Source organism: Macaca thibetana, chromosome 12 (assembly GCF_024542745.1).
Source record: "Macaca thibetana thibetana isolate TM-01 chromosome 12, ASM2454274v1, whole genome shotgun sequence".
In the NCBI taxonomy this organism is placed as follows: domain Eukaryota; kingdom Metazoa; phylum Chordata; class Mammalia; order Primates; family Cercopithecidae; genus Macaca; species Macaca thibetana.
In genome coordinates this window covers 23,155,692-23,182,566 of record NC_065589.1, presented here as the reverse complement: position 1 = coordinate 23,182,566, position 26,875 = coordinate 23,155,692, and the positions used below count along the sequence as shown (strand labels likewise).

At 57.6% G+C, this 26,875-nt stretch overlaps 1 protein-coding gene across 11 annotated transcripts in view; it reads left to right on the top strand.

Annotated features, from left to right (window-relative positions):
- SPEG (striated muscle enriched protein kinase) overlaps window positions 1–26,875 on the top strand; it is a 58,763-nt gene that overhangs the window by 23,611 nt on the left and 8,277 nt on the right. For 7 of the 11 annotated variants that reach the window (XM_050752328.1, XM_050752329.1, XM_050752331.1 and 4 more), the window contains 24 exons: window positions 3,648–3,823; window positions 4,068–4,156; window positions 6,219–6,394; window positions 8,868–9,128; window positions 10,256–10,414; window positions 10,536–10,725; window positions 10,833–11,056; window positions 13,536–13,655; window positions 13,903–14,007; window positions 14,571–14,777; window positions 15,184–15,307; window positions 15,408–15,583; window positions 18,540–18,652; window positions 18,899–19,067; window positions 19,316–19,412; window positions 19,522–19,722; window positions 20,759–20,816; window positions 21,398–21,475; window positions 21,576–21,754; window positions 22,280–22,306; window positions 22,912–23,064; window positions 23,251–23,293; window positions 24,324–24,392; window positions 24,635–26,609. In XM_050752328.1, the coding sequence (XP_050608285.1) occupies window positions 3,648–3,823; window positions 4,068–4,156; window positions 6,219–6,394; window positions 8,868–9,128; window positions 10,256–10,414; window positions 10,536–10,725; window positions 10,833–11,056; window positions 13,536–13,655; window positions 13,903–14,007; window positions 14,571–14,777; window positions 15,184–15,307; window positions 15,408–15,583; window positions 18,540–18,652; window positions 18,899–19,067; window positions 19,316–19,412; window positions 19,522–19,722; window positions 20,759–20,816; window positions 21,398–21,475; window positions 21,576–21,754; window positions 22,280–22,306; window positions 22,912–23,064; window positions 23,251–23,293; window positions 24,324–24,392; window positions 24,635–26,609 (5,169 nt within the window). Of the gene's footprint in view, window positions 1–1,933; window positions 2,764–3,059; window positions 3,435–3,647; window positions 3,824–4,067; window positions 4,157–6,218; window positions 6,395–7,747; window positions 8,553–8,867; window positions 9,129–10,255; window positions 10,415–10,535; window positions 10,726–10,832; window positions 11,057–13,535; window positions 13,656–13,902; window positions 14,008–14,570; window positions 14,778–15,183; window positions 15,308–15,407; window positions 15,584–18,539; window positions 18,653–18,898; window positions 19,068–19,315; window positions 19,413–19,521; window positions 19,723–20,758; window positions 20,817–21,397; window positions 21,476–21,575; window positions 21,755–22,279; window positions 22,307–22,911; window positions 23,065–23,250; window positions 23,294–24,323; window positions 24,393–24,634; window positions 26,610–26,875 lie in introns of those variants that run through there. The other 4 variants (XM_050752336.1, XM_050752337.1, XM_050752339.1 and 1 more) reach the window with 4 other exon arrangements.

Below are 26,875 nucleotides of genomic sequence, written 5' to 3'. Positions count from 1 at the left end.
CTCACAGAGGTGAGGCTGGACATGACACCCAGCCACAAAGGTCATGAGGCTCTGCCTATGAGGCGAGCTTGGGAAAAAGACCATGGAGCAGTGGTCCTCAGAGTGAGGCCCCCAGACCAGCAACATCAGCCTCACCTGAGTTTGTGTTAGAAATGCAGATTCTTTTTTTTTTTCTTTTTTTTTCCAATAAGCGTTTTGCACTCCTAAGAAATGCAGGTTATTGGCCTCAGCCCCCACCTACTGAATCAGTAATTCCGTGGGTGGAGCCCAGCACTCTGTGGTCTAAGGAGCCCTCCAGGTGATTCTGATAAACAGAAAACTTTGAAAACCACTGCCATAGAGTTAGAGATTGTGCCCAAGATGGAAGGCCAGGTCATGCCATGGGAAGCACACAGGCTGTGAAGCCAAACCTCCTAGGTTCAAAGCCCTGCTCTGAGGTTGAATGGTCCAGTGATGAGGGGCTCAGTGATGGCACCTCTTAGGGCTGTCCTCCTCCCATGTAGGTCAGCAGTGGTCCCTAAGGTTTCATGTACCTAAGAGTCACCTGGGGTGCTTTTTAAAATGCAGTTTCCTGACATCTCATTTCAGAAAATCTAATTCTGCAGGCTGGAGTAAGGTTGAAGAATCTATATTTTAAATGAGCCCGAGGTGGTCCTGATGTGAGTAGGTCAAGTGTCATTCTGAGAAGCCCTGAAGCAAAGGGCCGTGTGTGACACCTTTTATGTACTAGATAGTCGCAGTAGTGGCTGCAATTCTGTCTATTGTGAGAACACATCAGGGGACACTGAAACAGTTGGGGCCGGTGGATGTGCTGGTCTGAGGAGAGGGAGTTCCCTGTGTGCTTCCTAACGCCAGTATTTTCATCAAATGAGTTTGAGCTGAGAGTGATGTTGGAAGGGCAGACGTGAGCACTGGGTCAGCGTGGGGGACTGGGAGCCAGTGTGAAGGGGCGGTACTTCCGTGGCAGGTTGTTCAGGGCCATTGAGTGTATGTGCCTCTTAGGTTTAGGGGGGCACCTGCCCCCTCCTTCCTGGCTGATGTAACTGTATTTCCCACAGTGAGAGTTGGGTTTGTAGGTGGAGCAGGGCTGGGATGTCAGGGACTGGTTCCAAAGATGGTTTTGGCTATGGGGCCAGGGAAAAAACTAGGTGGCACCGGATTCTGGTATGGAGCCTCAGGAATCCTTGATCAGCCTCTTTGGTCACTCACTTTTGGAGGTGTGGAGGGGCAGGGGCTACTGCCTTGTCTGGAAGAGGCCTGGGCTGCTCTGACAGTCTCTCTCTCCAAGGGGCTTGAGGATAGGGGCTCGCTTGGTGACTGGATGCCCTCCAGCATGATGTTCCCCTGGCCACCACCAGGGGTCTCTGAGGCTCCCTGCAAACCTTGACCATCTGGTCTTCAGCTCTGCTTCCGCTCCTGGTCCCTGGGCCTGTGAGCCTCCTCAGTACTGTCCAGCCTGGAGGTGACCCTGGGGCAGGACTCCAGGCTCCACAGAGGGGTAGGACCGCCCACCTGCGGGGCCATGCCTGTGATCTCAGCCATCAGCTGCCTTAAGCACCAAATGCCATTCTGACTTCTCTCCCCAACCCTATCTCAAGACAGCCCCCCTGAACAATGGACCCCTCCTCTGCCCAGCCCCCAGCCCTACTTCCTCACTGGCCATGCTGGGAAACACAGGTCATGGCTTGGGAATGTGTCCCTGCGGGGGGTGAGGTGATAGGAAGAGGGAGAAGGACATGTGACCCCTCCTGAACAGCCCCTTTCTCTCAGGCTCCGTGTCCAAGCCCTTTCCCCAACCCAGATACAAATGGGTGCTCATGACAAGGGGCCATTTGGGGGAGGCAGCCCCCGCTGTCCTCCCTAGCGGGGCTGATGGGTGGTGGGCAAGTTGCCAACAGGTTGCCCAGGGGAATGGGTAGGAAGGCTGGATGTGGGCTTAGTGCCCTGGGGTGGCTGCTGGCCAGAGCTTCCATGGCAGGGATGAAGGGGCAGAGGTGGGATTCTGGGCCCCCTCAGATTCTTCTGCCACCTGTGGGAAGGAGGGCAAAGGTCTTGACAGTTCTCTGATTTTCGGGGCCAAAGAAAACAGGTATGCCCTGGCTCTGCAGTATTTGAGACTCGTTAGCACATTCCCACATCAGGAATCTTGGTGGTTCCATCAGAGCAAGGGGCAACACAGGGAACATTTCCCACAGGCACCTCCTTTGGTGGATGTGTCGGAACAAATGGATCAGGGCAAGCGTCTCGATTGGCACAGTGCAGTGCCACCCCTCCCCTGTCTTGCTCGGGGACGGAGGCCCCACACCTTGAGTCAAGGCGCTGCAGAGCGGGCTTTGCTCTTGTCAGGGTCCGAAGCTGTAAGGAGAGGAAAGACAGATCCCAGGGCTTGGGAGTGAGCAGAGTGGCTAAATCCAGACGGCCACACTCCGCCCTCCCCTCTCCCCTCTCCTCCCCCTCCACACCAGGGCCCAGGCTGCTTGTGGTCTCGGCAGGCACCAGCTTCCCAGCCAGCTGCCTGCCGGCCTGCCATCCAACCTCCTCCTTCCCCTCCTCAGGCGCCTTCCCCTCCCCCAGGGCCTTCTCCGTGTAGGGCCTCAGCTGGGTCAGCCGAGTGAGTGGGGCTGGGCAGGCTGGACAGGCTGGGCTCCTGCTCCCTGGGGAGACAGGCTGGGGTGGGCAGTGGGCAGGCAGCAGAAGGGCCTGGTGCCAGGGCAGAGCCTTCAGGACAGGCACAGGCTGGGCGTCTGTGTGCAGAGCCTCGGGGTGAGTTGGGGTACAGCCCTGCTGAGGGCTTGGGGTGGGGGGACCTGGGGAAGAAGCCAGGGGGCTGTGGCAGTTTCATGTCTGTATTTGGCAGTCGGATAGGAGCCAGTTCAGCGAGACTGGGCCCCTGGCCAGTTGCAGGGGAGGGCGTCAGGGCCCTGGGGACACCCCTCCCACAAGGCTGACTCTGGTGCCCCCCTCCTCTTCCCCAGGCTGAGCTGCCCTTTTCTGTGGATGACTCCAGCTCTGTTTTTATATCCCTCAAGTGTTTGGGGGTGCAGGCTGTAGGGCTGTGGCCAATAGGTGCCCCTGGGGTTTGCACGGCAGGAAGCTGAGAAGGGAAAGGGGGAGGGGCAGGCTAGATGGTGCCACCTCATTGGCCCTGGACCGAGGTCAGGGTGTGTCTTGTCTGTGGTGTGTGTTCCTCTGCACCAGGCCCAGCTTGCCCAAGAAATGGGCATCCTAGCCATGCTGCTCCAGGGTTCCATAGACCTGCACCCCCTGCTTTCAGAGCCTGCAGTTGGTAGTTTAGGCCACTAGTCCATGTCAGGAATGTGGGTTCCCTGCTCCAGTGGAATTCTCCCGCCAGGCTCAGGAGTGGCCCCTCTGCTGCCCGAACCCTTTGTCCCAGGCCTTTCCCTATGGTGTCCCCTCCCGGGAGGATCAGCAGGGTCAGTGTTGGCAGAGCCAGTGGCAGACAAGGTTCCAGGGGCTCAGGGAAGGGAAGCAGCTGGGCGAGGTCACAGGAGCCTGGGAGTGAAGTCCGGGCAGGGCTGGCCTGTGGGGAGCTGCCGCAACTCCTGGTCTCTGGGCGACATTCCAGCCAGCTCTCCCAGGCTCTCTGCAAGCCTTCCTCCCTGGCAGCTATCTTTGTCTCTCTCCAGGTGGATCTGCATCCCCTTTCAGCAGCCCCATCACCTCCGACGAGGAGTACCTGAGCCCTCCAGAGGAGTTTCCAGAGCCTGGGGAGACCTGGCCTCGAACCCCCACCATGAAGACCAGTCCCAGCCAGAACCGCCGTTCTTCTGACACTGGCTCCAAGGCACCCCCCACCTTCAAGGTCAGACCCCTGAGGCTGGGGCCCAGCCTCCTGTGTGTCCTCGATCCTTTGGGTGACCCCTTGTTCTTGGGACCATGCTTAGGCACCAGCAAGACCTGGAACTTGGCTCTCATTTAAATGCTCTTACCCAGAGCCAGTCTCAGTCTGGCTGTGGAAGAGGCCTCCATCTCAGATTCCACAGCCCCCAGGACCCAAGGCTCTGCCCTGACTGTCTCTCCCTGACACTTTGGGGTACCCGCTTCAGGTCTCACTTATGGACCAGTCAGTAAGAGAAGGCCAAGATGTCATCATGAGCATCCGTGTGCAGGGGGAACCCAAGCCTGTGGTCTCCTGGTGAGTAGCCGCACTTCCCACCACCCACCAGCGACTCTATGCTAGGCTTGGCTCTGGGAGGTCTGGCTTTGGGTGGAAGAAGATGGAACCTTGGTGGGCTTCCCCATAATGTGCCTCGGGGGCCTCATCTTAGGGATAGCAGTGTACTCCCCCCGGCACCCTGTCCCTTGCCCCACGTTCCAGGCTTATTTAGGGCTTCCCCTTCTGGAGAGGGGTTTGGGTCTCATGTCTGTCCATTTGTCCATTTGGGATAAATGACTGGGCATGGTGGCTGAAGCCTATAATCCCAGCATTTTGAGAGGTAAGGCGAGTGGATCACTTGAGGCCAGGAGTTTGAGACCAGCCTGGCCAACATGGCGAAACCCTGTCTCTACTAAAAATACAAAAAAATTAGCCAAATGTGGTGGTGCATGGCTGTAATCCCAGCTACTTGGGAGGCTGAGGCGAGAGGATCACTTGACCCTGGGAGGTGGAAGCTGTAGTGAGCTGAGATCACATCACTGCACTCAAGCCTGGGTGACAGAGTGAGACCCTGTCTCAAAAACAAAAACACCCCCCTCCCCAAATTGGCAAGAAGCAAGACATTTCAGAGGCCAAGGAAGGAGGATTGCTTGAGCCAAGGAGTTCAAGACCAGCCTGGGCAACATAGTGAGACTGTCTCTACAAAAAATTGCTTAAAAATTAGCTGGATATGGTAGTACATGCCTGTAGACCCAGCTACTTGTGAGGGTGAGGAGGAGGATCACTGGAGCCCAGGAGTTTGAGGTTGCAATGAGCTATGATCATGCCATTGCACTCCAGCCTGGACAATATAGCGAGATCCTGTTGCTGAAAAAAAAAAAAAAAAAAGCACACAATAATTTGTTGCTGAGCTGCCAGCAGCCCAGAGTTCAATGTAGGTCTAAGCAGAGGGGCCTTGCTCATCCCAGGTGCCTGGAACATGGATTACTCAGTTTACTAATTTTTTATTGGTTTGAGTTCTGTTTTTCATTTTTAATTGATTGTCTGGTCCCCACTGTGAGTTTTTTTTTTTTTTTTTTTTTTTTTTTTTTTTTTTTTTTTTTTTAAGATAGAGTTTCACTCTTGTCGCCCAGGCTGGAGTGCAGTGGCGTGATCTGGGCTCAATGCAACCTCCACCTCCTGGGTTCAAGGGATTCTCCTGTTTCAGCCTCCTGAGTAGCTGGGTGCCACCACACCCAGCTAATTTTGTATTTTTTGTAGAGGCAGGGTTTCTGGTCAGGCTGGTCTCTAACTCCTGACCTCAGGTGATCCACCCACCTTGGCCTCCCAAAGTGCTGGGATTACAGGCATGAGCCACCGTGCCCAGACCCCACTGTTTTGTTTTGTTTTGTTTTTAAACATTGTAAGTTTTTTCATATCCCCTTTGGGAAGTGGGAAAGCTATCTATCCATTATAAATAAATAAAAATAAGAAATGGGGAAGTTTAAGAATTATTAAGAGCTAAATAGGGCCAGGCATAAGGGCTCAATGCCTGTAATCCCAGCACTTTGGGAAGCCAAGAGAGGAGGATCATTTGAGCCCAGGAGTTCAAGACCAGTGTGGGCAACATGATGAAACCCTGTATCTACAAAAAATACAAAAATTAGGGGGGCATGGTGGCGGTGCCTGTAGTCCCAGCTACTCAGGAGGCTGAGGTGGGGGAATCGCTTGAACCTGGGGAGGTAGAAGTTGCAGTGAGCTGTGATCGTGCCACTGTACTCCAGTCTGGGTGACAGAGCAAAACCCTGTTTAAAAAAAGAAAGAAAGAAAAGAAAAAAGAGCTAAATAGCACAGCTCCACTCTTGAGTGCAGCAGGGTTCTGAGAAGGGAGAGCTCCAGGCAGTTAGAAGTGACCTGGAAGCTCCTAGAGGTGGGTGGGATGGCAGAGGGGGGGTAAAAACCTAGCCCTGGAAACCAGGGATGCCTGCGTTCGGTGGGACAGATCTGGGGACTGGGCAAACTGCACAGGGAAGGAGAGGCCTACACAGTGCTGCAGCCCCAGTTCCTGTGCACGCACATCAGGGCCCTGGGTCCCGGGACTGAGTTCTCGCCCCTCTGACAGGCTGAGAAACCGCCAGCCCGTGCGCCCAGACCAGCGGCGCTTTGCGGAGGAGGCTGAGGGTGGGCTGTGCCAGCTGCGGATCCTGGCTGCAGAACGTGGCGATGCTGGCTTCTACACTTGCAAAGCGGTCAATGAGTATGGCGCTCGGCAATGCGAGGCCCGCTTGGAGGTCCGAGGTGAGTACCTTATTTCTCCATGAAAGCCCACCTGGCCCTGGTCCCTCCCTGCCCCCACGGTCCGCTCTCACGCAGCCTCAGTTAGAGGATGCCACCAGTCCCCTAGTCCAGCTGCTTATATTATTGTTGAGTGAACCAAAGCCCAGAGACAGGAAGTGACCTGCCCAAAGCTGCACAGCACATTATTTTGTGCTCAGCTTACTACACAACACCACCTTCCCTGTTGCTCCATCACGGAGCCCTGGTGGCAGCCAGAGACCCTGCACCTGCCACTGGCCAAGCGCTCTCTACACTCTTCTGAGCCTTTGTCACCCTGCTCTGCCCAGGACCCTCCCTCATCCCCCTCCCCCTCTCCTCTCACCCCTTTGCCCACCCTCCCATCCCATTGCTGTGCAGAAGTTACTGTGAGGTAGCGGTGGGGAGAGTCTGGTGGCTGGACCCGTTCGGAGGGGCCCTTGGGGTGGCTTAGGCTTGGAGCATCACAGGGACCCTAGGGTGCCAGGGTGAGCACAGCTGTGACGTGTGAAGAGGCCTAGGCCCCCAGAGCCTGGGGCATTATGTGAAGGGGCTGTCTCAGGCAGCAGGAATGACAGGCCCTGGCTAGGGGGCCCTCGAGGGCCGTGGGTTTTCCTCCCCGAAGGCCACAGCCGTTTGTCTTGCCTTCCACCTCACCCTTTGCCTCAATGGCGTCTTGCTTCCTCTCCTCGATTATCACTCAGCCCCCAGCCCCTGACCTTCCCCAAGACTCAGAGCTCGGACCCTGACAGTCATGGTCCCTCTGCTGGCCCCCTTGCCTCAGTTCCCCTCCTCTGTGCCCGCCGTTCCTGTAGTTGCCACTTCCTTGGTCTCCAGATTCTTCAGCCTTCCTCCTCGGCCTGCTTCCTCTCCAGGGCCTGGCTCTGCCTCGCTTCTCTGTATTAACCCGTGTCTCGGTGCTTCTTTCTCTTGGGGATTCCTTCCAACACCCCCAGGCTTCGGGATGCTCCTGATCCCATGAATGCCTGGTTGCCCGGGGTCTCTGCCTGCCCAGGAACCCTGAGGAACCAGTCTCTGACTAGCTGCCGGGCCCTCCCAGCCCAGAGCTGACCTTGGGGGAACCAAGAGTGGCAGTGCTGCCCTGGCAGTGTGAGAGGCAGCCCTCTATGCAGAAGGGCCCTAGCCAGGTCTGCGTGACTGTGCGTGCATGTGTGCGTGTGCGTGTGCATGTGCATATATGCGTGTGTGTGCATGTGTGCGTATGCATGTGTGTGTGCATAGGTGTGTGCGTGTGCGTGCATGTGTGAGTGTGTGTGCGCGTGCGCGTATGCTGCACTAACCTGCCGCTTGCTGACTGAGGTTTTTGTCTGTACACAGGCGAGTGAGCTCAGGGGGCCACCTGCGCTCCCCCCGCTACCCTCCGAGCCGCGCCCCTGTCTCAGGCACCTCTCGGACCTCGCTGTGTTTCACTGCCTCCTGCCCACAGACCCAGGCCCGCCGGCCCGGACCCGTCCCAGCCTCCCCTCCCCACCCCATGCAGCCCCCAGGGGGATAGCCCATGGGCCCCTGTGGATCCTCCCTCCCCAAGTGGACACATGGCTGTGCAGGCCAGGAGGCCCACAGATGGACTGAGTGCTGGGAAGGGGCGGCTGTGAGGGGTATCATCCCCCTGAGTCTCTCCCTGAAGGGGAGCACCGGGCGAGTGCATGTGCTACTGCTGCTACAGGCCTGTCTATCTGTTTGTCTGTCTGTGTGTCTGTGACAGTCAGGGAAGGATGCCTCTGAGCTGAGGTGGGGTGAGACAGAATGGGAGAGATTAGGGCATGGCGTGGAGGGGCCCAAGGAGCAGGGGCTGTTGACAAGGGCCTTACCAGGAGGGATTAGGACACTGACCATTCTAGAAATGGGTTTCAAATGGCACAACACTTTCTATTCCACAAAAGACCAAAAGCCAGAGGCCCCAGGCTCTGTGCTGATGAACAGCCTGGCTGAGCCCTGGCCCTGGCAGGTTGAGGGACCATTTGGGGCTCCCTCCTTCCCTGTCAGGGCTGGGGATGCTCTGTCTGGGAATGAGGGAGTTAACCAGGTTTGGTGCAGGAGCAGGGGCAAGGGGCCACTGTAGTGAGTGTGGAGAGATTTGGAAACACCTATTTCTTAACTCAAATAAAGTCCAGTTTGTACCCAGCTGGTGTGTTGTGTTTTTTTTTTTTCCCCGCCGCTGTCTCTGCCACCACATGGCCCTCTCGGTTTCCCCTCCCTCAGTTCCCTCTTGCCTCCATGAGTTACCCTCCCTGGCCTAGCTTGGATTGACATCTTGAAGCCAGGTCTGGGCATGCCTTGCTGTCCTGGCCAGGTGGGTGGGCTTTCCCCATCTCCAGAGAACAAAATGCATCTCTCTCTCTGTGTCTGTCTGTCTCTCTGTGCGTGCGTATGTGTGTCTCCCTCACCCTGTGTGTCTCTGCTCTGTGCGTGGCCCCCGTGGCTGCTTTCCCCTCAGCACACCCTGAAAGCCGGTCCCTGGCCGTGCTGGCCCCCCTGCAGGACGTGGACGTGGGGGCCGGGGAGATGGCGCTGTTTGAGTGCCTGGTGGCGGGGCCCACTGATGTGGAGGTGGATTGGCTGTGCCGTGGCCGCCTGCTGCAGCCTGCACTGCTCAAATGCAAGATGCATTTCGATGGCCGCAAATGCAAGCTGCTGCTTACATCTGTACATGAGGACGACAGTGGCGTCTACACCTGCAAGCTCAGCACAGCCAAAGGTAACTCCCCACTCAGGCCTTAGGGCTGCCGTGGGTGCCCAAGAGATGGAGGGAGGGGACTGGAGGTGCAGAATAAGATGCCCGGGAAACAGAGCTCCAACCCCTAGGGGAAGTGTGGGGGGTGGGAGCTAGTACACTGCCCTGGCCTCAGTAAAATGAGCACTTAGAATAGTGCGTAGCACAAAGGAAAGGCTGCAACACGGTTAACTGTTCCTAGGAGGGAATGTGTCTGCTGAGGTGAATGTGGGTTCCAACGCCTGCCCTGCAAGTCACCAGCCACATAACTTTGAACAAGTCACTTCATCTCTCTGAGCTTTAGCCTGTTCATCTGTAGAACAGGGATGGTGATCATGCCTCCTTTGTAGAAGGATTGGTAGGATTAATGAGATAGTGTATGTGAAGAACGAAGCACAGGGCCTGTCAAAGGGCCTTTCCAGGAGAGGGTAGGGCACCGACCATTCCAGAAATGGGTTTCAAATGGCACACCTGCTTAATAAATGCCAGCCATTGTTACCACTGACGCTATCTCTGACCTGGGCCTGCCCTCATGGAAGGGCAGAGATGATGGTACCTGCCTCGCCACGTTGTGGATGATGAAGAGCTAAGCAGAAGCTGGAGGGGCTTTCGAAGCAGGAGGGTGCATCGGGTCAGCATAAGGGACCCTTATCTCTTCCAGAAGCTTCTTTGGAGTTTGGTAGAGTGGGGCCAAGGGGCATCTGCTCTGGGTCTGGGGCAGGTGGCTAGGAGCATGGGCATGATCCCGGCACGGAGGAGAATTCTGAGATGGAGATGGAGGAGGGCTGGGCTGGGCTTCTAGGACCCTGTCAGAGCTGGGCTGTGCTTCATCCAGGGTGGGCAGGGTGAGGGGAAGAGGGGAGAGCTGGGGCCAGGCCCTAGGCTCCTATGGAGTCCCCAGCCCACATGGCAGCCTGAGCCCACCCTTGCTGACTTCCACCCTCTCGAGAAGGTCTGGTCTCTGGATCTGTGCCTACTGCCTCCCCTGGGTACCCAGAGCCTTTGCTGGGCTCTGCCCAGACTCTAGCTTCAGCCTTAGGTCAGGAGTGGCGGGTTGGGATGCCTGGGCCTCCTTGGCCTTCCCTGTCTTTGAGCTGCCCCCTGACCCCCAGATGAGCTGACCTGCAGTGCCCGGCTGACCGTGCGGCCCTCATTGGCACCCCTGTTCACACGGCTGCTGGAAGATGTGGAGGTGTTGGAGGGCCGAGCTGCCCGCTTCGACTGCAAGATCAGCGGCACCCCACCCCCTGTTGTTACCTGGACTCATTTTGGTACGGCCCCTAGGCTGCAGGTGTTGAGGGCCCCCCAAGGGCCCAGGCGGGGATGGGGTACACCCAGAGGGCAGGGCCTGTCACTGTGCCTGCTCCGCATTCCCACTCCTCCCTCCTGCAGGCCGCCCCATGGAGGAGAGTGAGAACTTGCGGCTACGGCAGGATGGGGGTCTGCACTCACTCCACATTGCCCATGTGGGCAGCGAGGACGAGGGGCTCTATGCGGTCAGTGCTGTTAACACCCATGGCCAGGCCCACTGCTCAGCCCAGCTGTATGTAGAAGAGCCCCGGACAGCCGCCTCAGGCCCCAGGTACCACCGCGGCCCCACATGATGCCGGGGCTGCCTGTGAGGGGCCAGCCTAGCCCTGGGGTGGGAGGCATGGCCCTGGGCCTCTGGGCAGCCGTATGGTCTTGCAGCTCGAAGCTGGAGAAGATGCCATCCATTCCCGAGGAGCCAGAGCAGGGTGAGCTGGAGCGGCTGTCCATTCCCGACTTCCTGCGGCCACTGCAGGACCTGGAGGTGGGACTGGCCAAGGAGGCCATGCTAGAGTGCCAGGTGACCGGCCTGCCCTACCCCACCATCAGCTGGTTCCACAATGGCCACCGCATCCAGAGCAGTGACGACCGGCGCATGACACAGTGTACGTGTCTGGGAAGGACCCCGGGAGTGTCCCCTGCAGCATCCTCTTGGTTTGCAATGCCCTGCCCCTCTCCCCAGCTTTCCCCAGGCCTTCCCTCTGTAGCCTGACCAGGGACAGGGCACCTGGGGGAAGGGAACCCAGAGGGACTGTGAGGTCATTGCCTCCCCTGCAAGCCTGCACAGCACAGCACTCATCTGTTGAGTCACCCCTCGGTGCCTGTTAGCACTGACTGGGCAGGTAGTACAGCCTGCTGCTAACCTGCATCGGGCCCATGAGCAAGTTACAGAAGCCCTCCGTGCCTCAGTTTCTCATCTGTAATTGGGTTGTTATGAGACTAAATCAGTTAATACATATAAGCCCTAGAGCAGGGCCTGACACCTGGCAAGCAGTCGGGAGGTGTGACGTCTCACTGTTCCTGTTTTAGTAGCCATTATCATCAGTGGTGGTACTTCCTGGAGACATTGCAATGAAAAAGCAGGTGTGGGCAGTGTCTGGCATGGAAAGGGTGCTCTGCCCAGTGTTGTTAACAAATAACAAATAAAGAAGAAGGGGCCAGGGGAGACACAGAGGAACATATTTGGGTTGGTGTCCTCTAAGCCTGGGACATTTTCTCATGGGAGCATCTCAGTTCCATCCTTGAAGGAATCTGAGTCTTGTGTGAGAAGGTCTGCCCACCTCCCATAAGACAGTGCCCACTCTTTGACCCATGACGGTTTCCTTTTACGGCTGCAACATGACAGAGATCACCTTCATTAAGTGCTTTCTAAGTGCCAGGCCCTGAGAGCTAAAGGTATGACAAGGACCATCTTACCTTGCCACAGGCCTATAAGGCGGGTACTATTAGCCCCATTTACAGATGAGGAAACTGAGGCTTAGAGATACAGGAAGCTGCCCAGAGGCAAGAAAGGACTGTCTGACCCTGGTGCCCAGCTCCTAACCAGGATGTCCCTGTCACCCATGCTACATTCTCCCTGCCCGCCCGCCCATCTCCAGTGATGCCACCCCTGCTCCCACCCCTGCCCACAGCCTCCCATGACTGTCATTCTCAGCAGCAGGCCTCCCTGTCTCTCAGTCTGCTCTGAGGTCCTGGGTGAGTGTCTGTCTCAGGATCTGAGCTGGCGTCTCTGCTTCTGCCTGTATCTAGGGTCACTGGCAGCCCTTGGCTTCTCTTCTCTTATAAATAGTGTCAGCAGAGATAAATGAATGGGTAACTGTTCTATGCGGAGATAACTGCAAAGAGAAGGGAGGGGTGTCTGGGGACAGCCCTGACACAAAGGAGGACAGTGCAGGCCTCCTCTCTGTGTCCTCGCCAGAGACAGCTTCCTTATCATCCAGGGAGCAGGGAGTAGGGAAAGAGCTTTGGAATCACATGGAACCAAGGTCAAGCCCTCATTTATTAGCCGTGTGACCTTGACCAAGTCAATATCTCCGACCTCATTGGTAAAATGGGGATAATTTTGTAGAGTTGTTGTGAGGATTCCAGGTGGGGAAAGCATGTCAGGTACCTGGTACAGGCTGGGCACAGAGCAGGCAACTCTTGTAATATATCATAGAATGTATTTGGCACTTACTGTGTGTGAGGTTCTGGGTCTGGTGGGACAAGCAGATCTGACAAAGTCAGCCCTGTCTTTAAGGAGCTTGCAGGCCAGGTCAGGAGCTACGACTTATGCAAGAGGAAGAGCCCCCACCCGTGAAAAGCAGTGTGGGCCAGTGCCCATCGATGTGCAAGCGAGAGGGTTGGGGTCCTGGGAGGAGTCCGAGGATGAGGGGTAGAGAGCGGGCCAGGGGCAGGAGGGCTTCATGGGCTGCACCACTTGAACTATGTCTTGAAGGACAAGGAAGCCTCAGGTAAGAGGAGAGCATTCCACAAGGGAGGAATGTTGCGAGCGATGACCTGGAGATGGAACTCAGCGGCTCGTTCAGGGGCCTGATGGTTTGCCAGTATCAAGATGCAGAGGAGCAGCAGAGACGTGGCTGGCAGGGAGTTCGGGTTGAGGGCTTTGCTGCCCTCCTGGAGGGCTTCCCTGCAGCTGCGCTGGAGACAGAATGGCAGTGGCCTGGGGATGGAGAAGAAGGGCTTAGGGGAGGGGCCTTGGGAGCAAAACCTTGTTCGAGTTTTGACATAGAGGTTGTGACCCTGCAGAGGTGGGGAGACGAGGGGCCAGTCAACAGGGGCAGGGACCCTAGAGGGTGCCCAGTGTAGGAGGAAGCAAAGATGATAAGTTGCCTGGCCTGATACACTGGAGGAACAGACCAGAGGGGTCAGGGCAGATGTAGACTTGGAAGCCAGCTCGGGCCGGGACCCGGAGTTTGCTGTGGATGCACTTCCTGCTGTCTGCCCCATCCTTGCCCCATCCTTCCCCATTCGCCTCCTCCCTACAGTGGATGGGGATGAGGGACCAGGCCCGGGATGGCATAGGCCTACCCCTCAAGGTATCCTCCAGGCTCAGGCCCAGTGTCACTGTCCCTCCCCCACCAGACAGGGATGTCCATCGCTTGGTGTTCCCTGCTGTGGGGCCTCAGCACGCCGGTGTCTACAAGAGCGTCATCGCCAACAAGCTGGGCAAAGCTGCCTGCTATGCCCACCTGTATGTCACAGGTGAGGCAGGCACCCTCGTGGTCAGCTGCATGCACAGCCTGGCCTCTGGCACTACCTGGGGTCTCAGGGAAAGGGGCCTCCACATCAGCTCCCTTCCCCTCCATCCCCTGGGGACCCCCCCCATCTTGCCCTTGCCCCTGCCCCTGCGGCTGAGACCCCAGGCCCTAGACTCCTGCCCTGAGGCTTGGTGATCCTGTGGGGCTGTTGGGCCCTTGGGCCCAGCAGACATTTGACCTGTGGCTTTCAGATGTGGTCCCAGGCCCTCCAGATGGTGCCCCGCAGGTGGTGGCTGTGACGGGGAGGATGGTCACACTCACATGGAACCCCCCCAGGAGTCTGGACATGGCCATTGGTGGGTCAGGGCTGCACAGGGCCGTGGGTGGGGAAGGGGTGTGGACAGCACAGGCTCAGGCAGGGCACCATGGGGGCCAGACCCCAGAAGCAGATGGGCAGGGGCAGGAGCTGATGGAATGCTGGCAGGAACAGCTTTGCCCGTCTTCTCTCCACGGTGCATGGTGTTCTCGCTCTGGGTCAGGAGAGGAGGCACGGGGCACTGCCACATTCCCTTCCTATTCTCAGAGGGACTGGGTGCTTGGGTCAGGACTTGCAAATGCCCTCTCCTCCTCTTGTCCAGGATCTCCTTCCACTCTGCCTCAGTTTCCCTGCCTCAGGTATCAAGGAATTAGAGTTCAATTCCAGCCCCATCTGTACCTGTAACTGGTATCTTGTTGGCTCTAAACATCCCAGGGAAGTGGCTGGGCAAGAGCAGATTGGGGGACAGAGAGGAAGCAACAGCAGGGACTGATGCATGTCCTCAGAGCAGACTAATGATGAGTTCCAGGGTCCCAGTCCAGCTGGATGGGGAGGGGGTGCTGCTCGTGTAACACCAGCCTCTAGTAGCTCCTCTCCCGCCAGACCCGGACTCCCTAACGTACACAGTGCAGCACCAGGTGCTGGGCTCGGACCAGTGGACGGCACTGGTCACAGGCCTGCGGGAGCCAGGGTGGGCAGCCACGGGGCTGCGTAAGGGGGTCCAGCACATCTTCCGGGTCCTCAGCACCACTGTCAAGAGCAGCAGCAAGCCCTCGCCCCCTTCTGAGCCTGTACAGCTGCTGGAGCACGGTGAGCCTGGGTGCTCCTGTTGGGTAGGGGTGGGAGATGCTGGGATGGGGAACGGGGCCCTGTGGTGGAGGCTGAAGGGCTGGCCTGCACATGGTATCTGGCAGGAGCAACCAGGCTGGGCAGGACCTTGGCCCATCTATACACTTCCTTCTCCCTCCTGAAAGCAGCAGGGCACAGTGGCCGAAGCTCAGGCTTTGGGATCGGGCCTGCTGGAGTCCAACCCCACAACCCCAGCTTTGCCACTCCCTGGCTGTGTTCCCTGGACAAATCGCTAAAGCTCTCTGAGCTTCAGCTTCCCCATCTATAAAAACGGAGCTCAAGTGTTGATGAGGGGTGTTAAAGGAGTGGTGTGTGCTGAGGACCTGGCGTCAAGCCCAGCACAGAGCCTGCACTCTCCTTCTCCCAGGCCCACCCCTGGAGGAGGCCCCTGCCGTGCTGGACAAACCGGACATCGTGTATGTGGTTGAGGGACAGCCTGCCAGTGTCACCGTCACATTCAACCATGTGGAGGCCCAGGTCATCTGGAGGAGGTGAGCCCCTTTCCCACATGTGGCTGCTCAGGTCTGGCCCAGCCTGGCCAGAATTTCCTGGGGCAAGATCTGGGTGACCTCCCTGTCATGTGTCCCTTAGCTGCCGAGGGGCCCTCCTAGAGGCACGGGCAGGTGTGTACGAGCTGAGCCAGCCAGATGATGACCAGTACTGTCTTCGGATCTGCCGGGTGAGCCGCCGGGACATGGGGGCCCTCACCTGCACTGCCCGAAACCGTCACGGCACGCAGACCTGCTCGGTCACATTGGAGCTGGCAGGTGGGTGACAGCGGGTCCTTCTTCCTAGTCTCCCTCAAAGGCCCAAAGCTCTCTCCTCACACCCCCAGGTACACAACCCGCCTGATACTGCTGCAGATCCAAACCCATGTCCTCAGGCCTGTCCATGTCATGGCTATACAAATACCATACTAGTAATAATGACAACAATCATACTAATAAGATTTATTGGCCAGGCGCGGTGGCTTACGCCTGTAATCTCAGCACTTTGGGAGTCCGACATGGGTGGATTACCTGAGGTCAGGAGTTTGTGACCAGCCTCACCAACATGGTGAAACCCCGTCTCTACTAAAAATACAAAAATTAGCTGGGCATGGTGGTGGGCCCCAGTAGTCCCAGCTACTTGGGAGGCTGAGGCAGGAGAATCACTTGAACCTGGGAAGCAGAGGTTGCAGTGAGCCGAGATCGTGCCATTGCACTCCAGCCTGGGCAACAAGAGCAAAACTCAGTCTCAAAAAAAAAAAAAAAAGATGTATTGAGCCTAGTGTGTGCCAGTCTCAGTACTCAGCACTTTATGTGTATTGCCTCATTTAATGTTTACATCAGCCTTGTGAGATGGGGTAGTTATTATCCCCATTTTACAGATGAGGAAACTGAGGCTGAGGCTAAGAGTAACTGGCCCAAGTTCACAGAACCTAATAAGTACCGGACTGGGTTCAAGTGTGGCTGCCTGACTCCTAGCTCCTGTTTTAAACATAATAGGAAATAGTATCTCAGATATAACAAACATGAGAAGACCAAGTTGGTTTTTAAAGAAACCCGTGAGCACATCTTATCACCAGACTGCCAGCCCTGAGGATCCTGGCGGCCCTTTGGCACAAGCCTATTTGACAGAGCCTCCCAATGTTTGCAGCAATAATTCTTTTTTCTTTTTTTGAGACAGTCGTCTCACTCTGTCACCCACACCATCTCGGCTCACTGCAACCTCCACCTCCCCAGTTCGAGTGATTCTTGTGCCTCAGGCTGCCAAGTAGCTGGGACTACAAGCATGCACAACCACACCCAGCTAATTTTTTGTATTTTTAGTAGAGATGGGGTTTTGCTATGTTGGCCAGGCGGGTTTTGAACTCCTGGCCTCGAACTCCTGGCCTCAAGTAATCCGTCCACCTCGGCTTCCCAAAGTGCTGAGATTATAGGTGTGAGCCACCGCACTGGGCCTTAGGATTCTTTTTATAATTTCTCCTTTAAAGATGTAGTCTCTCAAACTAGTTGCTATCTAATGCATTAGGTACTAACTGTTTGGTTTTCTAATTTGTTAATTAACTCTAGACATATGTAACTGCCACTCAGAACTCTTGATCAACATGGGCTAAGCAGGGTTACCTGCTGAGTAAATACAAATCCAACCAAAAGCAAAGAAAGAGACATTTTACTTAGAACAGGCAATCTTATCATGGGTAAATGGACATTTTCTGGTGCTTTCAAAAGACCATTGAAGCTCACTTGAAACTTTCAGGTGCTTTGACCTTCACAGACTGCGCCCACCACCTCCCAGCCCATGGGGGATAGGATTCCTAGAGGGGAGGGGAGGCATCTGTGAAGTGGAAGAGAAGTGGCAATAGGGTGTGTAACGAGGAGACAGGGAACCCTTCCGGCCCTGCTGTGAAGATGGTGGGATGGCTGGGTGCTCTTTTTAAGTGTCTCCCTCCTTGCCTGTCCTGTCCCTAGCACTCTCCACTCAGTCACCACTTTACTCCTTGGCAGTTCATCTTTAGGACTCACCTTTCTTCCCAGATATAGGAGGAACCCTGAAGTTTGGGGGGCCCCTGGCCCTCAGAGCCCTGCAGCACAGCCTAGCTGGAACAGTGACTGATGGAGCCCCATTTGAGCCCAGCCAGCCAGGGCTCAGATGGAGCTGGGGCTTGCACTGACACTCCTATTCCACTAGACCCCACCCTGCCACACCCAGACAGGGCAAGTGGAGCGGTGGCCCCCCTTCCTCCATGTCAACCTCACTGCAGTGTCTTCCCCATCCCCAGGATGGCCTCCCCTGTTGTCTGTGTGCCTGTGAAGGGTGGGGGTCCACACCTGGCCACCCTGCCTTCCCAAGTACCTGACTCATCCTGCTTCTCCTCAAGCTGAGATGCTCAAACATGCTGGGGTTGGGGGTAGGGGCTGGCGGAGGACACCTGGAAGTCACAGCCTCCTTTGCAAAGCACATTGCAATATGTATTTAATTTCATCATGAGAATTAGAAGCTGCTTTACCAGGAAATCATATGACCACATGATATGTATGGAGAATGAAATCACAATCATATGTGGAAGATAGAGTCCATTTCTAGACGGTTTGGTATTTAGGGGTTACTTGTTCATCTTGCCATCTCCCAGGTGCTATTAACAGAAGCCCCTCTAAACATTTTTCAAAGATTCAGAGAAAAAAACTCCAAGATAGAGGCAATGCCATCCATGAGCTTAATTCAGGGTCACAGGCTGAGCCACCTGCAGGGGGCCAAGTTCAGGTAGTCAGAAGCCAGCGGGTGGCCCTGTGAAGAAGGGCGGCCACCCACAGGGGGCAGCATTGAGCCGCTCCTCGCCCGCGGATTCATGCAGTGACGGGAGCGACACAGGATGGCCAGTCCTGATTTTTCAAGAAAGGCAGGAAATCCAGATTTCTTTTGTGTGTGAAAATCTCCTAATTTCAAAGCTGCTAAATTAATACTGAAGGTCGAACAAAGCAAGCCTGCACCTTGTGCCAGGTTTCCTGAGATTTGGAGAACATCATGTTTGGATTTACGGGGGCGGGGGCGCTTGGTCCAGGCGGGGAACTCTGTTGTCCCAGTTGGTGGGGGGTGGGGGACGGTGGCTTGCTGGGAGGCGGGGGTCTAGCGTTCTGCCTGAGCCAGTCGCTGATGGGGGCTCTAGGGAGGGGCTGAGGAGGCAGGGTAAAGCCGATCCTCTGCCCCCTCTCTTCCCACTCCTATCCCCATGTGTTTCAGAGGCCCCTCGGTTTGAGTCCATCATGGAGGACGTGGAGGTGGGGGCTGGGGAAACTGCTCGCTTTGCCGTGGTGGTTGAGGGAAAACCACTGCCGGACATCATGTGGTACAAGGTCAGAGTGTGCTGCTGGCTGATCCTGGGAGGGAGAGGAGGGGCTCCCTGAGGAAAGGGGATGCAGAGGACTGACTAGCTGAGGGGCGCAGGGCTTTCTGTGAAAGATAAGGGAGGAGCTGATTCTGGGTCCTGGGAAGAGATGCACTGCCCAGAGTAGATGAGGACGGGGTCTGGAACAGCGGCTCTTGGCCCCAAGGCAGAGGTGAGGCCAGGCCCAGGCTGAAGGTGAGACCCAACTCTGCAGGACGAAGTGCTGCTGACCGAGAGCAGCCATGTGAGCTTCGTGTACGAGGAGAATGAGTGCTCCCTGGTGGTGCTCAGCACGGGGGCCCAGGATGGAGGCGTCTACACCTGCACCGCCCGGAACCTGGCGGGCGAGGTCTCCTGCAAAGCAGAGTTGGCTGTGCATTCAGGTGGGCAGGTGTTCCGGAGAAAGGTAAAGCGCCCACCTCCTGGAATCTGATGTGACACCCCCGCCATGCTCTGCCCAGGAAGCAGCCAGCCCTGGACTCCCAGCCACCACACCCCCAGCCCAGCCCTCCACCTTGAGCCCCCAACATTCTTGCACCTCTTCTGTCTCCTTCCTCTGTCCACCTGTCCCAGTCTCTGGCCTGCTTGCTTTCTTCCCCTCCCACCTAACACCATGACATCTCTGCCCCAGCTCAGACAGCTATGGAGGTCGAGGGGGTCGGGGAGGATGAGGACCATCGAGGAAGGAGACTCAGCGACTTTTATGACATCCACCAGGAGATCGGCAGGTGTGGGGCTAGGAGGGAAGCCAGTGGAGGCTGCTGGGTCTGACGGCTGGGAGGTGTGGAGAGGGCCACAGTGATGGCTGATCCCTGACCCCCTCCCGGTGTCAACCAGGGGTGCCTTCTCCTACCTGCGGCGTGTGGTGGAGCGTAGCTCCGGCCTGGAGTTTGCGGCCAAGTTCATCCCCAGCCAGGCCAAGCCAAAGGCATCAGCGCGTCGGGAGGCCCGGCTGCTGGCCAGGCTCCAGCACGACTGTGTCCTCTACTTCCATGAGGCCTTCGAGAGGCGCCGGGGACTGGTCATTGTCACTGAGCTGTATCCTGGGACAGGCTGGTGGCTGGGAGGATCCATGCCTAAATGACTGGTCCTTATAACATCCAATAGGCAACATGTTTTACAGTTTACAAAGTAGTCCCATTGACAATTAGGAGGGATACATCTGGAGACTGCTATGAAAACCAACAGTTTTAAGCCCATTGTTAGCTTCAATTTACATAGCATTTCATGTATGCCTGGCAGTGTTCTAAGAGTCTTACAAATATTAACCTATTTAATCCTCATATATTCCTATCTCCTGGAATTTTATCGTTAACTTGTATTATCCCCATTTTACAGATGAAGAGACAGGCATGGAGAGGTTAAATAACTTGCCCAAGGTCACACAGCTAGCACGTGGCCTATGCTTTTCATCATGAAATGCAGTACAATGCATCTGCATATTTGAAGTGACCCCATTTCAGATCAATACTTGGCTTTATTTGGAGGCTGTTTTCATAAGGAACAGATTTTACCCTTTCCTGAAGGCTGTGGTTAAGCAAAGGCACATTGAGGCAAGGATGCTGGGTGATCAGCTCATCACCCCAGTAGCAGGGTGACCGTAACCTGCTCATGAGCCTCCTGCCTGCACTGTTTGAATTCAAACCTCAGCAAAATGACAAATTATTCCATGTCATGGACCTTCTAGGTCATTCTCAAATAGAGTCAAGAAGTCCCATCCACAGTCAACAGAATTCTGCTGTAATTTGATCCCTATAAATGCTTTATAGGGTGGGCAGGAGAGGAAATTTCATGCTCGTCTTACTCCTGGGAGAACCTAGGCTCAGAGAGGTGAAGCGACTTGTCTGAGATCCCATAGAAAGTGGGAGTTCAAGCAGGGATGTCCCACCTGTGCCCTCAGAAGACAGGAGGTGGGGAGGGGGTACATGTGGAGGAGGGGAGAGATAGTCTCTGACTAGTATCAGGTCTTCTGTAAGGGAATGGAGAACGTCATGCTGAGCTGGGACCCGCCCTGAGCTCTGGGGTGGGCTGGGAAGTTGGCACTGGGCACTGTTCTCCTTGATCTGAGATGTAGCTGCACAGAGGAGCTGCTGGAGCGAATGGCCAGGAAACCGACCGTGTGTGAGTCTGAGGTGAGGGCAGTGGGTGGCAGGGGCCAGGTTGGGCACCGGCCTTCACCCACCTGAGCTTTGAGAATCAACAAATGGGTCCTGAGCATGCCATCTGTGTCCACAGGAAGCCAGGGGTGGAGGCAGAGAGCACTGTTAGGCAGGCAGCAGAGTCCCCATCCAATGATACCAGACCCCTGTCTATTTGGGACTTGCGCTATTCTCTCTAAATCTCAGCAAACCCAGCCCAGTTCCTAACTGTTGTTTCCCACTCCATCACCTAAGCATCCCCCAAACATTTCTCCTGGAAGGAGCCCCACCTAGATTTTATTGATCTCGCTGCAGTCCTGCCATGTCAGGCTGTACATATTGTGCACTGCACAATTCTACTTATTACCATGCGATGGCTCCTCCCTATAATTGTGTTGTACCCTCCGGTGCACATGGTAGCCTTGGATCTTTGCAACCCCAAACCTGTGTTTCAGCCCCTTCCATGAGCCATCTGAAGGCTACTCCACAGGCACAGCCTGACCGCTTGCCGCCCTGGAGGTAATCAGACACATACCACCCTGCCCCCACAGACTCTGGGCCCCCTGTTTCCACAGATCCGGGCCTATATGCGGCAGGTTCTAGAGGGAATACACTACCTGCACCAGAGCCACGTGCTGCACCTCGATGTCAAGGTGAGGTGGGGACTGGAGAGCAGACAGGCCCTGTGGGAGCCAGGAGTGGACTGTCCTTCCTTGTTCATTCGGCCCCCACACCTCGCCTTGTGTCTTCCAGCCTGAGAACCTGCTGGTGTGGGATGGTGCCGAGGGTGAAGAGCAGGTGCGGATCTGTGACTTTGGGAATGCCCAGGAGCTGACTCCAGGAGAGCCCCAGTACTGCCAGTATGGCACACCTGAGTTTGTAGCACCCGAGATTGTCAATCAGAGCCCCGTGTCTGGAGTCACTGACATCTGGTAAGGCTGGCATGCTGGGCTGGGTGGGCCAGGGCAGCTGCCCTTGGGGCTGTGCCGGGGATGCGCTGACTGACAGGGAGATTTACCGAGCCTGGATTCCTTCTGACAGTGGGCTGGAGGCGTTGCTTGCAGGGTTTCCTGCCCATGTTACTCCTTGCCCGTCATGAGTCAGGGCTGCCCCATTCTCTCAAGGCCTTAGCCCTGTTAGTCCTTGACTCCTCGTCTCCCCTGGAAGCTGCGCCTTGCCCTCAGCAGCCAGCATGCCTCCTCCAGTGAGGCAGGCAAGGTCCCATTGGTCCCCAGACTTCCCTGGGCTTCCTGGGCCAGCCCTGCCATGACCCTGGATTTCTCCAGGCATATCTGGACCTGTGGGTTCAGGGTCCTCCCTGAAGAAGCCACTCCTGTGCCCATTGTCCATGGCAGTGTTCCCAGGGAGGTAACCGCTCACTCAGGCTCAGCGAAGAACTGCTCCCTTCCAGTCAGAGGGGTGCAGTCCTCTTACCCATCACTCTCCTTTCCTCACAGGCCTGTGGGCGTTGTTGCCTTCCTCTGGTAAGGACCCCTCTGCAGTGTCCCAGCAGTCTCCTGGCAGGTCCACCCCTGACCTTTGCAGGGCTACAGCCCACCCCCTTCTCTTCCACACCCCCCACTCCTTCTTGTACTGCAAGAAGCCTCATGTGCATGAAGTTGGACGCCCTGGTCTGCATGCCCACACTCTGCCTGTCCCCACACCCCTCCATAAGAGGTGGGCACCCTGGATGGAGAGAGCCCAGCGCAGGCTTAGGGCCATGGAGGCAGGGAACTCTTTGGCTCTGAGTGTCTAAAACTTGGACTCGAAGGGAGTGGAGCTCAGGATGGGCACATCCCCTTGGCACAGACTCTTCACTCATGGGGAGGCCACACTGGAGGATGGATGGAACAGGTCCTCTAAAGCACAGGCCACTAGGCCCCAAGGCAGCACCACCTTTCTGCCCATCAGGGGGCTGGGGAGGGGACAGGGGAGAAGAGAGTCTGCAGCCTCGCCTCTTACCCAGATTTGCCCAGCCTCTGTCATCCTAACAACCCCAGAGCCTCCACCTGTCCCCAGCCCTGTGCCCCCACTGGCATCCCCCTTTGTCCCCACCTGCCCCGCACGACACCCCTCTTCACCTCTGCAGTCTGACAGGAATCTCCCCATTTGTTGGGGAAAATGACCGGACAACATTGATGAACATCCGAAACTACAACGTGGCCTTCGAGGAGACCACATTCCTGAGCCTGAGCAGGGAGGCCCGGGGCTTCCTCATCAAAGTGCTGGTGCAGGACCGCCTGTAAGTACAAGGCCCTGGGAGCCCTCACCTGCAGGGTCACCCTCATACCACCTGCCTGCTCCTCCCAGACTCCTGCCGCTCGACATGCAAGCCCCCACGTCCTTAGGAGCCCTGTTTGCTCAAACAGTTATTGACTGACTGGATGACTGAATGATAAATCCCTTCTTAATCCTCATTCATTCACAGGAGACCTACCGCAGAGGAGACCCTAGAACATCCTTGGTTCAAAGTGAGTCTGGTCTGCAAAGTGGTGGCACAAAAGGTGGAGGGAGGGAGAATGTTACTAACAGTTCTATTTATTGAGTACCTACTATGTGCAGTAACCACGTTAGGCATTGAATATGCATATGACCTATTAACCTCACAATAGCTTTGCAAAGGAAGACATTATTATTCCCATTTTGTTGACAAGGAAACAGGCTCAAATCAGGGATGGAGTTGGGGTATCCTGGACTCCAGGGCATACGTCTGGACCTTTCCATCCTGGGCATCCTCAGTGGAGTTCTCCCCCATGCTTGAGACCAGACCCTGGTCTTCCTGACTTCTGCCTTTCCATCTCTGTCCTGCACTGGTCCCACACACTAGCGTTGGGGGTGACCAGGCAGGCTCAGCCCCTCGGTTATGAGCTTCATGTGGGCAGGTTCTCGGTTCTCACTCATTCATCTTCAAACCCCAGTGCCTCAGGGCACAGTGCCAGGCATTGATGGAGTCTTGGGGATTTGGGAGCGGATTTGAAGGCTGAGGTCATTCTGGTGTCAGGAGTTGAATTAAGAGCCTCCTTTCTCAGACCTGAAATGAGCTCCGGAAGAGAGAGCCTGGGTGGGTAGCCGAGGGAAGCATCCATCTTGGTCTGGACCACCAAGGCTCCAGATGTCTGGGGTGTTGGCCCTACATGGAGACAGAGAGGAGCTGAGGAGCCAGGGCCTAGGTAAGGGGCCTAAGAGCACAGGCCTCCCAGGGCAGCTGGTTTACCAGGACAGGGCCATGAGCCCTGGTGGAAGCTCAGAAGCCTACCTCTGGGAGCTACCACTTTCCTGCCTCCCCCTTGGGGGCTTTAGGGGATTTGTCCCTAAGGACACCCTGGCTGTAGGCATTGTCCTGACAGACCCAAGGGAAAGGGGACCCCAGGAGCCCAGACTTAGTGCTGCTCAATCCACTCTCTCCTGCCACCCCGCCCCATGGAGTTTGCCTCTCTGTTGCCAAACCTGGAGGGTCTAGGTTGACAGCTTTCCCTCAAGCCCTCTTTCCTGGGTTTGCAGACTCAGGCAAAGGGCGCAGAGATGAGCACAGATCACCTGAAGCTATTCCTCTCCCGGAGGAGGTGGCAGGTGAGTGTGGCAGGCCAGCCTCTATGCTTTCCACCTTCTCCTCTCTAACACCGCCTTCCCCCTCCCATGGGTCTTCATCTCCTGCTCCTGTCTTCTCGCTTTCACTGGCTCCATACCCAGTTTCCTGCCTGTTCCCTGACCCTCTGCATGCTCAGGCCTCTTCCCCAGGGCTGAGGTGGGCCTGGGGGGGACAATCCTGCCCCAGGGGTCCCTCAGGTCTGACTCCAGTAACCTGTCTCCAGCGCTCCCAGATCAGCTACAAATGCCACCTGGTGTTGCGCCCCATCCCGGAGCTGCTGCGGGCTCCCCCAGAGCGGGTGTGGGTGACCATGCCCAGAAGGCCACCCCCCAGTGGGGGGCTCTCATCCTCCTCGGATTCTGAAGAGGAAGAGCTGGAAGAGCTGCCCTCAGTGCCCCGCCCACTGCAGCCCGAGTTCTCAGGCTCCCGGGTGTCCCTCACCGATATTCCCACTGAGGATGAGGCTCTGGGGACCCCAGAGACTGGGGCTGCCACCCCCATGGACTGGCAGGAGCAGGGAAGGGCTCCCTCTCAGGACCAGGAGGCTCCCAGCCCGGAGGCCCTCCCCTCCCTAGGCCAGGAGCCCGCAGCTGGGGCTAGCCCCAAGCGGGGAGAACTCCGTAGGGGCAGCTCGGCTGAGAGCGCCCTGCCCCGGGCCGGGCCGCGGGAGCCGGGCCGGGGCCTGCAGAAGGCGGCGTCTGTGGAACTGCCGCAGCGCCGGAGCCCCAGCCCGGGAGCCACCCGCCTGGCCCGGGGAGGCCTGGGTGAGGGCGAGTATGCCCAGAGGCTGCAGGCCCTGCGCCAGCGGCTGCTGCGGGGAGGCCCCGAGGATGGCAAGGTCAGCGGCCTCAGGGGTCCCCTGCTGGAGAGCCTGGGGGGCCGTGCCCGGGATCCCCGGATGGCACGAGCTGCCTCCAGCGAGGCAGCGCCCCACCACCAGCCCCCACTCGAGAACAGGGGCCTGCAAAAGAGCAGCAGCTTCTCCCAGGGTGAGGCAGAGCCCCGGGGTCGGCACCGCCGAGCGGGGGCGCCCCTCGAGATCCCCGTGGCCAGGCTTGGAGCCCGTAGGCTACAGGAGTCTCCTTCCCTGTCTGCCCTCAGTGAGGCCCAGCCATCCAGCCCTGCACGGCCCAGCGTCCCCAAACCCAGTGCCCTTAAGTCTGCAGAACCTTCTGCCACCACACCTAGTGATGCCCCGCAGCCCCCTGCACCCCAGCCTGCCCAAGACAAGGCCCCAGAGCCCAGGCCAGAACCAGTCCGAGCCTCCAAGCCTGCACCACGCCCTGAGGCCCTGCAAACCCTAGCGCTGCCCCTCACGCCCTATGCCCAGATCATTCAGTCCCTCCAGCTGTCAGGTCACGCCCAGGGACCCCCGCAGGGCCCTGCCGCGTCGCCTTCAGAGCTCAAGCCCCACGCAGCTGTCTTTGCCAGGGTGGCCTCCCCACCTCCGGGAGCCCCCGAGAAGCGTGTGCCCTCAGCCGGGGCTCCCCCGGTGCTAGCCGAGAAAGCCCGAGTTCCCACGGTGCCCCCCAGGCCAGGCAGCAGTCTCAGCAGCAGCATCGAAAACCTGGAGTCGGAGGCCGTGTTCGAGGCTAAGTTCAAGCGCAGCCGCGAATCGCCCCTGTCGCGGGGGTTGCGGCTGCTGAGCCGCTCCCGCTCCGAGGAGCGCGGCCCCTTCCGCGGGGCCGAGGAGGAGGATGGCATATACCGTCCCAGCCCGGCGGGGACCCCGCTGGAGTTGGTGCGACGGCCTGAGCGCTCGCGCTCGGTGCAGGACCTCAGGGCAGTCGGGGAGCCGGGCCTTGTCCGCCGCCTCTCGCTCTCACTGTCCCAGCGGCTGCGGCGGACCCCTCCCGCGCAGCGCCACCCGGCCTGGGAGGCCCGCGGCGGGGACGGAGAGAGCTCGGAGGGCGGGAGCTCGGCGCGGGGCTCCCCCGTGCTGGCGATGCGCAGGCGGCTGAGCTCCACCCTGGAGCGGCTGTCGAGTCGGTTGCAGCGCAGCGGCAGCAGCGAGGACTCGGGGGGCGCGTCGGGCCGCAGCACACCGCTATTCGGACGGCTTCGCAGGGCCACGTCCGAGGGCGAGAGTCTGCGGCGCCTCGGCCTTCCGCACAATCAGTTGGCCGCCCAGGCCGGCGCCACCACGCCTTCCGCCGAGTCCCTGGGCTCCGAGGCCAGCGCCACGTCGGGCTCCTCAGGTGAGGAGGGGCAGGGGTAGGGCAGCAGGTGCAGAGGAGGCTGGGGTGCGCTGGAGAGAGGCCGTGGGAGGAGCAGAGGGGCTGGGGACACCCACGAGGGGCAGGCTGAGGCCCCGAGGGTGGAATCGGCAGGGCTGGAGGGGAGGAAAGCAGGAGTGGCAGCAGGGCAGGGTGGGGCTAGGTGTTCCTTCTGGTTCTCTGGGCTGAGGGCTGCAGAGAGGTGTGAACTTGCTGGTACCGACTGAGCAAATGCTAACGGGCCTGGG